General features: G+C 37.2%; 1 protein-coding gene across 1 annotated transcript in view; it reads left to right on the plus strand.

Annotated features, from left to right (window-relative positions):
- The window catches only part of PARD3B (par-3 family cell polarity regulator beta), a 799,946-nt gene that overhangs the window by 317,428 nt on the left and 470,369 nt on the right, over window positions 1-12,149 (plus strand). Inside the window, exons 14-15 of the mRNA XM_075284374.1 lie at window positions 1,535-1,634; window positions 4,740-4,807. Of these exons, the coding sequence (XP_075140475.1) occupies window positions 1,535-1,634; window positions 4,740-4,807 (168 nt within the window). The remainder of the gene's footprint in view (window positions 1-1,534; window positions 1,635-4,739; window positions 4,808-12,149) is intronic.

Below are 12,149 nucleotides of genomic sequence, written 5' to 3' on the forward strand. Positions count from 1 at the left end.
GTTTAACATATATATATATATATATATATATATATATATATATATATATATATATATATATACATACACAGTTGGCACTGCAAGACTGATATCAGGTTGCATTTAGACTGGGTGCGTAAGTTTTGACACCTTCAGTCCTTGTGTTCCAATGAACTTAAGTAGTCATATTTTACGTGTCCTGTATTTGTTAATTTTATTTTCTACTAGTGTTACATAACAACATCCCTTATCACATATTTATATATATATTGGCTTCCACCTCCTTTGCACCAACATACTGACATACTGAAGAAGGTCTATACCAGACCGAAACGTCTGTTCACTTTTTGTCGGATGTAAATAAATATACACTTCTGGAAGCATCAGTTTTGAGTGCCGGAAATTCATTTTTATTGTAAATCTGGTTAATGATATGATGGCTGGCCTTAAAATAGAATTTGAAGCAAGCTTCAGCCTACGATGAGACACCTGAAATAGTACTAACTTATTAACTTTTACTTCTGCTGCTTGTGTACTCTCTGCACGTCTTCCAACATAACTGGACTCTCTCCAATAGCTAAAAAAATCCATTACTTACAAATGGGAATGAAATGTATTGAAAATGGTTGTTTTGATTCCTTAGTCAAGAAAAATGTTGACCCCACAGCACTTGTAATGCTTTTAAATTCTCCTTTGGCGCTGTATATCTCTGCATCTCCGAGCATCAATCTCTGTGTTAAGTTGAAGAGTAGAGCGAAAGTTATTTTGCTTTTGTACCTTTTTGAATCTGCATTTATCAATTTGCTTTGGTGTATGGTTTATCAGCGTATCTTTTCACTTTCTAGCATATCATCTTTCCTGAGCTGCTTGTAGTGACAAGCCTACTGATTTAAATTGTGTTCAATTTACACGCATTGCGGTGAGCTCTGGATAAATCAAACAGAACATTTCGCCTCCGAAAGCGTTTTAAATTCTGTTTGTTGTTTCTTACGGAAGAATTACATGCTTTAGGAACACTGCATTTCAAATGACCATTTTTCACATATCCTATGGGTGTTCTTAAAGGAAGAATTCACCGTATGATCAAACAATATAAAGCCAAACCCCATCTGTGCCATGTTTGCTTTCGGAGATACCACTGAAGGGGAAAAGTAAGACAATAAGCAGTCAAGATTAAGAGAAACATATGTCACAATCGTAAGTTCAAGAAATGCAAAATGTGTAATAGTAGTTGAGGTGAATGTTCACACAGTATCACAAAATTAAATTTACAGTCTGAAATCCAGAGACTGCACAGAAGCGTTTGACATTATCAAGCAATTCGGTGGAACCCAGACAGGAGTCCTATTTTTGTCTTCTTTCTGATGTCAAGCAGTTTTAAACAAATTATAGTCATCTACAAATTATATTTTACGTTCTTTTGTAAGTTTATTATTGGTTGAAGAATATGGCTACGTGTAGGTCAGTAAATGCCGAATAGCCTTTAGTTATAGGCAATCATTTCGACTTTATAATACCGTCTTTTCACATTTTTACATATTTTCAGTATTCACAGGATCTGCCAGTTTTGATGATGGATATTTGGAGAAAGATGTGCCTCCTCCTTTACCACCTCATCCAAAAGAGCATATAATAATGGACTACTCCAACTTTAGGTATGTTTATCAGTAAAGATTGTTTCACACATGTACTTTCTAAAACTTAGAGAACAGGAATAAAAAATCATTGTGATACAGATTACTCAAACTGCGCCTCATTTATCTGCCTTATGTGGTATATGTTCATTTACTAGGGCAATATCTTTATTTCATTTAGAATTATGTTCCCTTTAATATATGTCAGAACAGGTCATTTTTGGTTATTTTTTTTCTAACATTTTTCTGAAATATAAATGACTTACTAAAATTCCCGGTAGATAATCCTGGATAATGTATTGTGTGGTGGCTGTTGCAATACCAGCGCCCGACAAGTTGCCAGTGACAGAAATGTGTTCTTACATGTTGGCCATTGAGATAAGTGACTGTACATGTAATGCACATAGTAGACACGTCTGCCAAAGCCACTGCTTGTTAGCATCTCCTTGCTGTGTCTCATTGAGGAGCTTCTAAGCAGAGCCCTTCTCTCTGACATCCCTGTGGTCTTTTATGGCCTATTGGCTTTATGACAGACAGTTGTTGTATGACTTCTCAAAAAAGGAGGATCCATCAATGCTGTAAAACAATAGTTAAAAACAAGTGTTTTCCTTTTTTATTGCTTTATGATCCAGTGCAGTGATTCAGTGGTCCACCATCAATCTTTGTCTACAAGCTGATATCTGTCTACTGCAGTCAGTCAGTGGCCTCAAAAACAAAATGTTATATTATTGGCAACACTGGTGCCGATACATAAGGGAAATGTTTGATGAGGTCACATGCCACACTCTGCTAGGAGACCTGTGGAGCATCTGCCCTAGATTTCTATACTGGGGGACTCAAAAGGAGAGAAGTTTTTTTTTTTGTTTTTTTTTTGGTTTGCTTTTGTTTTTTTTGTTCTTTTAAGTATTAGTGATTTTTGTTTTTAAGCATATGGAAACATATTCAAGTATCACCACTGAGCACAGAGCACAACAAACTGCTAAGCACTATACCTCTGTTATGTATTGTATTTCACCTTAGTAGATTTGGAGAAAAACAACTTTGAAGTGATATGCAAATAAAGCTAATGGCACCCTGGGGGCGGGCTATACCTCTCTGGGGCACTGCTCTTGCCTCTCAGACCACTACCGTCTCCTATCAGCACCACCACCACAACATCACCCATCCTACCTGAGCAGCAAGAGCAGTGCACCAAGGACTGAAGCACCCCTCTGAGGGCACCAACTGTCTTATTCACACAAGACTTCAAAGTTTTTTCTTTTTTCCTCAGAATCTACAAAAGTGACATGTATAACAAAGGTTTATCACTGTTATGTACTCTTTAGCACGATAGTGGCAATTGAATATGCTTGGGGTAGGTGGTAGACTCCATTTAAATGTGTCATATTTGAAGGCAGCATGTTATAGGTCCACAGTGAAAATAATGTAGTTCAGCAAATACGGGAATCTCACAGTTATGAGTAAGGTCCATAATACAAGGTGGTCCCAAAGTAGTAGGTCTTTGTAGCGATATACAGTAGTTTCTCCTATTAATTCTGTTTTAAAGCACTGCATAAAAGATGTTTTGATGGACATTCCCAGATGTGCTGAACTACCTTGTTCATTGTGAATCTACACTGCCAGCGCCAATTCAGCTTATGGTCTGTTCTCCTGCACCTGGGCTTACTTCACACATGGAGTCCTCCACAAACTGTATTAACTTAATCAAGATTGTCCATGTTTTTCAATGTGACCAATAGATTGAATTGTAAGTTTTTGGGATTTTTTTTTTATATGTAATAAAGCCGCCAGTACAGTACGTAGGCTGTAAGATTGATAAGCAGTAAGTAAAATACCGTTCTTGGCATACATCTCTGTTGAGATATTTTACTCTAGTTCATTTTCGTTTTGACATCCTCATATGTGCTTAATTGATATTCCTAACTAAACGACGTGACTGGAGAAATGCCTGTCATGCTATAGTAATTTTTGTTAAAATTGTTTCAAGACACACAGATGTGTAAGTGTCATCTTTTCGCTCTCTCTGTGAATTTCTGTATAAATACAATTATATTTAACAGCTTCATTTGTAACCCTAGAAGTCTGAATTTGTCTGTAATAGCAAAAGCACACTGCATGATAGAGGGTGTGAATGAATACAATGTAAAATAATAGGTCTTTTGAGAAAGCAATGTTTTCACATTAGACCGACATCAAGAGGCCTCACCTGGGCCATTATATTACTAGATCTGAAGTGTCCTTACCATGTACTATACATGTGTAAATTAGCGCTGATTCACAGGCCGGGTGATACCCATTACTTGAATGGCTATCATTCAGCTGTTTTAGAAACAATGAGAGTCAGGGGGCCACATTTATCAATAGGATTCCGACCTTCCCGAATTTCTGTCTACATTTACACCAAAACTTATGGTGCACAGCATTTGCAACATATTTAAGAACTGTGTGCACCAGAAAGAACAGAAAAATACAACATGCATGACACTTTTGAAAAGTCTGCACCAGAATGGGCACGATTTACAAATGTCTAACTTTACGGCCTATTTATGGAACAGAAAATAACGACTATGATACAAAGCTTATGTCAAAAATTGCTGGGTTTTTGATGTATGTGTCAAATATTTGTCTCATGGCGAATCTCAACAATACTAGTCAAATTATATTTAAGTGAGAATTTTGGAGCTTCTAGATACACTCTGTATTTATGAAGGGACACACAAAAGATTCATTCAATATGTTTAACACTACAATTGGGATTTGTAGTTTAAGACCGTGCAAAGTTCGACTGTATTGATAACTGGGCCCCACCGAGTCTATTTACATGTCCATATTTTTTTATATGGACTGTTTTACAGATGACTGTCATCTTTATCATAAACAGACAGAGGCGGAATGGATGAAGAGCATCCAAAACGGATTGCAGTGAAAAAGGACTTAATTTGTCCTTTTTTTCATGGCTGAGAAGCTGACATAGGTCATGTGAATATATAAGATTAAACCCCCAGAGGAGAATTTGCTAACTAGAGCACCTAAAATAAAGTGTTAATATATTGGTTAATAATACTTCTGAAAATTCTTATATTTCCTTTAAGAGAAAAAATGTTTATGCTCTTATTTTGTGAACAGTTCAGGAATGGAACGTTCCCAACAGCCCGATGCCAATAATCTGAAGACCTCAAAGAGCATGGATCTTGGTAAGTTCATGAAAAAATGCTACATTTTGCAAAATGAATGAGATTTTAGCTAATCCCGTTCACACATTGTAGAAAATCTGCTGTAGAAAAGGTAGATTTTTTGAAAATCGCAGCATGTCCATTATACCTGCAAAAACGTTGGCATTTTTCCTATAGGTTTAATAAGGGAAGAAAATGTGCAGGGAAAAACCATAATGAAAAATGCTGCATAGACAACTGTGGTGCGCTTCCGCAGTGTTTTTTAGCTGCATTTCGCTCTGTGGAGCCATAGTCTTTAAACTGTATTTGTCTAAAATCAAGTAAAAGCATTACCTTTAGAGATACAGTAAATTAAAGGGCTTGTCCAAGATTAGATATTGATAGCCTAGCCTTAGGATAGGTCTTGAATATCAGATTATTTAGGGTCTGCCACATCAGCACAGTATAGAGAGCCTGAAGCAGAGGGTTTGGGTCTTGGACGCCACTGATGAGATATTGATGACATAACCCCTTTAATTAAAAACTAAACTATAAGCCTGCTATAAGAGAAAAAGACAGTATACACCATGTACTTTTTCATCAGCATCTCTAAGTGGGCTCAGGAGAATAAAGTGAAGATGTAGATGGCGTTCTCATTTATGACATAACAGTATGGAATATGCTGTTCCATTGCTTTCCTTGAAATGGAATGGAATGGAAATTGATTTACTGAATTAAATAAAATCTAGTGTTCTATGTCAAAAGTTTGCCACGGGGCCCTGCCATTCCTAGTTACTCCACTGCCTTATACATCTCTGTCTGGATGATGGGCGCAACTACTTACAGGTGGGGTACTGTTTGTAGATATTTGAGTACCGATGTCAGTGTTTGTATGTCTATGATGGTACAGTATTTTGGTATTTGGTGTGTACTGACATGGTATATCCTGTATTTTAGGTTTATCCATCTGTTTATTGACCCATCACCACATTGTATCATTCATTTTTTTTTTTTTTTTTTTTTTTTTTAATAAATCTTTATTGGTTATTAAAAGTGCCTAAATAACACTTTTTAAAAAAATATTTATTTTTTATTACTGTATAACATAACCAATGCATTATAAGTTCATACCATTCAGAGCTGGTCATTAGCCCTAATATTCACAGAAGACATCCTACTTTTCAACTTTTTTTTGGTTCTTATTTGTTGATAAAAACAAATCCCTAAAGAGAAAAGAAAAACAACTTCGAGTCTGTCTCTGTTCCTACTCTAAAATCTAGTGTTTGAGTCCATTTGAACCAATTTAATTTTCTTGGTACATTGTACAATTTGTACAGGAAAATATAATGTTCTATTTGAAGCAAAGTAAGACTTTTGTTTTATCAGGATATGGAATCATTTTGTCTCTTAGCTTTTTCTATCAGCCATTTCCACAGAGCACATGGAACATTTTAACAACCATAGTTACTCTTAATGATAATAAGTGTTATTTGTACTCTGGTAATTTGCAACGCACCCATTTATAGAGGGGAGATGGGGAAAGTGAAGTCTAATTAAGGTCTGTGTTCTTTCTCTACAATGGGGCTGTTATAATATTAAACTACCTATAAAAAGATCCTACACCAAGATCAATTATGTTTTCCATCATATAGTGCTGAGGATAGGGCAGAAACTGTTTTTAACTATTTTAAGGCTTTAGCTGTGAAAAAATACTTAGAAGTCAAGAAATTGGTTAGTAAACTATGAAAACAGATATATTTGCATGTAGTAGCGGAGTTATATTTGGGTTATTGATCGCTTTAGAGTTTTATAGTTTGATTATGGAACATAGGTCTTAAACTAAAGATATCATCAGACAACAAGTGATTATATCAATGATATAATGCAGGCAATATATTTTGCAAAAAATAAGAAGTTAAGTAAGTTATCAACATCAATTTGGCTGGGGTCAGACTTCCAGGGCCTCTAGAATTCAGCAAATCTAATGGTGAATGGTAGCACCAGAAGTAGCAATGATCCATCCAGTGTGCAGTGCCCTGGAATGGAGCTACAACTTTTTCCCATGGATGTTCGGTGGACAGAATGTTGTTACTTCCAATGTTCAGACTGTCCAAACAGCTGAAGCCAGTCCCCTGCCAATCTAATGTTTATTATCCATTGGAAGGATAAATTATACGTGTAGAAGTCTAGGAAATCCCTTTATCTGCCAATTCTATGGTTTTTACCATGGCATCAGGCTAGTAATGGTAGGACTTTCCTACTGCCTTAGCACACAATTTCTAGAGCTGACAAGGTAACTGGGGAAACCACATGACAAGGTTATCATACATGCACCCCAAGCCACTGGGGAGGGAACACTGATCTAATGTGTATGACAAGCTTTAGAGCATTGACCATTGTTACATGTGCTAGTGATAGGACTCTTATAAAGTAAACGTGATATCCCCGTGAGACAAGTGTTTTGTTATGTTGCTTTGGACAAGTTTTGAATTTCTGACAACTAATTTTTTTTTTCCCCTTTCTTTGAAATCTTGCAATGAAATCGACGTTCTTTCCCTTATTTCTCTTTTGTTAGCTGAAAACTGTACACCCTTCACATGACACCAATATCTCAGCTCTACCTGTATTATATCTGGGGATATGACTAGTTGGTATTGGCATATTAATATGCAGCTGCTCCCAGTCCCTATTGTGTTTTCAACTGTTATCTGCAGAAGTACTTGGAGTCCTATAAAAGCTGAGAATTTCATCGTCCATATGACACCAGAATCACTGCTCCAAGTCATAAAATTTCTGTGGTGTAGCTTTTTAAAGTGATCACTTTAAAGAGCTTTGACATCAGCTAAACAATAGACACAAATCTTTATGCGGTACTTTAGGCTTATTTAGACAGCTCGTGCTTTTTGTCAGTGCAACGTACAGGTCATTGACAAGGCTAGCTACCTATAAATGGTGCAAAAGAGCATTTCCTTCTTTCTGGAGAAGAGCTAATTCCCCAGGGAGCTTTGCCTGCAAGATTTCATATAAAAATTCCCAAAAAAAAAACCCCATATATTTTCTTCAGTCCTTACGCAAAGATCATGCAACATCTATAGACAGACAATCTTTGTCTTTCTACCATTTCTGTGCTGCTTATCATTAAGCCATGTGGGAAAAGTGTAGAGCCATGCTCCTGTAAGAAAAGTAATGCATTTGAAGAATCAGAAAACATGGCATGTGTTTTTGACAATACAGCTATCAAAATATTCCATCTTTTAAGGCTATATAATATTTTCTATGGATTTAAATCAGTGGTATAAGCACATAAATAACTGTTCTCAATGAATATTAAAAAGTATGAATGACTTTTTTGGCTGAACATGTTCTCCTAACTCTGCTGGCTCATTCTCTTTAAACCTTTCCTTTCTGGAGGGACCTGACACATATTGCTGCGTAATTCTTGCCAAGTGCCTCCAGCAATGAACTGGTGAAGTTATGATCCATCCTGCTGTTCCCTCAATGTCTGATGATTCAAGACCAGCTGAGCTCTCTGCTGGGGCCACAGCTTTCATTTACAATCTGCTACTGGGTGTCCAGAAAATATCGCAAAGAGCCCTCAGTTCCAAAGCCTCCAACAGGGAAGGAAATACTAAGACTCCCAACAGCTGGAAGACTTTAAAGTGTTTTATTCTCTTCCTGCCAGTACATGGAAAGTACTGCAGTTGCCAACCTGTGTGTACCCACTGCCATGGAATGCCTTTTTTCATTTATCCACAGGATATAATTAAGGAAAAGTTAATACAAGGCTGTCTATATACCATTCACTGTAGAGTACATTGCACTTTTGGTTAGTTGATCAAGTAAATCACACATTAAGGAATTAATACTATTACTAAAATGATGTATACTAATAACCGTTTCTCGTAGGTACTGAGATATCGTTTTTGCCCTGTTGTGTGGTCAAAATTAAATAGAAAAATACATTCTCTACAATCCATTTTGTGTTAGAAATAAATACCATTAGAAATTCGCTGAAACGAATTAGAACAGAATATGGTATTGTCAGTGATGTCAATATTATATACAATATCACTATAGGAGCTAATGGAAAAAATGCCTTTTCATCTTAGCCCCTTCCTGCATCACAGTGTAAATGTAGATGACGTCCATGTGTGATGGCTGCCCTAAGTCTACACACCCTCACTACAGTCCCTTTTTAGGAAGTTGTCGTGGGGTGCCTCTAAAAAGAAACTCAAACTATAGAAATTTGGTATTGCCATAATTATACTGACCCATAGAGTACAGGTGACATGTCATTTTGGCTGCACAGTGAATGCCATAAAAACAAAGCACGTAAGAAAGTCAAGCAAATACAGTTTTTCTCCAATTCCACCCCATTCTCAATTTTATTCTAGCTTTCCAGTACTTTGCACAGTTTATACCACTATGAAGTACAAATTGTCCCACAAAAAATAAAGCTCTAAGCAGAATTTTTTTTAAAAAAAATTATGACTGTTGGAAGACGGGGAGTCAAAAACAAAAATCGAACAATGCCTGTGAAGGGGTTAATAACTTATATTAGAAATGTTTTTATATTCACGTACACTATTAATTTATGCAAAGTTGTTTTTTTTAATTGCATGCCGTATTCTTTGTATTATGTTGCAGCACATGCAGTGCCTATGACCATATGTGCATGCTGTGCACAAGCTTTAGAAATTTTCCACACAGAGTAACCTAAAATAAATGTGCCAATACTTACCTACAGATAGTTTCTCAAGATTGCCCCTCTTAAAACAGAAGAGGTGTAACGCATCAAAATCACAAAAAAATAAACCCTCAGCACGGCAGGCAGCAAGTTTTGTGCAGCATGCTGGGCGTTATTTTGGATGTGAACATTTTCCTTTTCTTGTTCTAGCTAAATATCTGAGCATGCAGATGCAGAACTCGGGCTGACATCCCAATAATTAATTTATTTAGAGGGGAGGGGGTCAGTTGGATGCATCCCATTAGCTTAACACGTTGCAGTAATGGATTTTGTTATTTTTGGACATTTACCAATATAGGGATGGAATGATTGGATCCGCTCCATCCTGGTATATTAAAAAAGAAAAAATAACAATAGTAATAATATAGGCCTGTGTATTAACTTTATCTGCTAATCTTCAACAACCCCTCTCCCCAGCACAAGTTCCAGATTCATCCTCTGTACTAGCATTATAGTAAGGTCAGCAGCCTGGCTGTATATAACATTCATGCATCTGGATCACAAATTTTTCTGCTAGTTGTATTCACCTATTATCATGATTTACCTTTCAAGATCTCTGCCAAGAGAGAAACTCTCTCTGATATATGTATGTTTTATTTGGTCTGGAATTGATCCATCACCGGCTAGTTTTCTGCATGGTCTGTAAGCCATTTCAGACTCTAGGCCAGTATAAAGACAATATATGAAGAGTCATCTGTTTACGTGTTCAGCACCGGTGAATTCTGAATATATAGTGGAGAAAGGGCCATTGGCTAGGAAATTGACTACAGCATAGCATGACCACTGCAAGCATTTCAGATAACAGTTATTCACTTGACTGAAAGCCCCAATCTGTATTGTAGATGAGCAGCGCCAAGGCAAGTAACACCTCATTGTTATTTTATGTGGGCACTAAAGTCTGCCCTGAAAATACATACAATTATGGCTTCTCATAAGGTTGCTGTGAAGATTATGGCTGACCTACTGCAGTTCCTGTTGGACAATGTAAACCTCTCAGTAGTTACTTCTATGTTTTTGAAGAAACAGGACAATTGCATGTAATAAGCAGTTGCCTATGGGATCATTATACAAACTGTTCCATCTAGCAGCAAAGGAGACCTAGGACGGATTCAAACAGTGAATAATGGCTTTTAAAACCTCAGGGTATGTTCGCACGGCGGAAAATGAAGAGGAATTCATTTTCATTTTCCGCCACTGGCCTTTTCTCCGCGGTCTAGCCATGACATGATGCTGATGCAGGGTATTGCCATTCCATTGCAGCATCCCGCTTCTGCTTCGGCCCAAGGACCATGGCAAGACTGAGTAGGATGCTTCTTTTTTCTCTTTTCTGCTGTGATTTCTGCCTCCCATTGAAAACAATGGGAGGCGGTTTTAGGGAGGAACCTGTCCCCAATTCGGAGGCAAAATCCATCCCCAAATCTGCGGCAAATTCTTCCATGTGAACACAGACTTAGAATGTTTGTGAGTCTATTCACACTTGTTTTTTTGTGTCTGTCAAAGTAGATAAAGGTAGAGCAAGTATTTTTATATATTTTTTTTAATGATAGCCATTTGAAACAGTCCATCAGAAAAAAAACCTGACGTGAAAAAACCTGTAGACATTCATGGGTCACAAGGACGTTATTCGTTGTCATGTGAACTTGTGGTTGTGTGCACAAGGCTAAATGCATGCAAAGGTGGCAATGTACAGGTCTGTGAAAAACAGAAAGGACTACACAAATGGCATCTGTGTTTCCTCCGTGCTTTGTATCAACCCATATACCAGAGTGAATTAACCCAGACCGCAAAGTGGATAGAAAAGGGACCTATCTTGAGTTTTTGCCCCCCCCCCCGACCTGTTAAAAACATGGTCGTGTACATGGAGACAGAGAAAAGAATGACTCTGTATTCTGTATGATATTAATAAAGAATACACTCTTGTGCATAAAACCTTAAGGTGCCATTTTCATATCAAGATACTCCTTTGATCTTTCTCAAAGTGGTCAGCCATATCTGGTTAAAGGGATTCTATCATTAGAATCCTGTTTTAAGCTAAACCCCCTTAAGAAAGGCTTTTCTTCCCCTATCTGTAGATGTCTTCTATGTGCTGCCGTTCCTTAGATATCCTGATTTTTGTCCATATGCTAATTAGTTTTCATCACTGGGGTGTCCCCTGTGCTGCTAGAAAACTAATTAGCATATGAACGAAAAACGAGATATCTAAGGAACAGCGGTGTGGACAAGACATCTTATAGGTAGGGGAAGGATACCCTTTCTTAAGGCTATTCCGACATGGGTTTAGCTTAAAACGGGATTCTAATGATAGAATCCCTTTAAGTATGTCATATACATGTATTTTGGTCCATCGATGGCCAAAACCTTTCAGTCTGTTGCCCGCCTGTTCATACTAAGTTTTCAACGTTATTTGGCAGTCAAAAGTCAAGCGTCCGCTGAATTTTCTAAGAGGTTTAGTGAATGAACCGCAGGCCTTTTTCTCAGTGATATTAGTGTGTGCTTGCATGAAAAAGTCCAAGTTTTATTTTTATGGCTTTCCTGTGTATGCTCTGATCTCCTGTATAAAATCCCCATCGTAACATAGACGTTCTTACGGTTGAGGTAATAATCTGTGTTCATGTTTTCTAGTCTGATTTACTGAAA

This window comes from Leptodactylus fuscus, chromosome 8, assembly GCF_031893055.1.
Source record: "Leptodactylus fuscus isolate aLepFus1 chromosome 8, aLepFus1.hap2, whole genome shotgun sequence".
Taxonomy (NCBI): Eukaryota; Metazoa; Chordata; class Amphibia; order Anura; family Leptodactylidae; genus Leptodactylus; species Leptodactylus fuscus.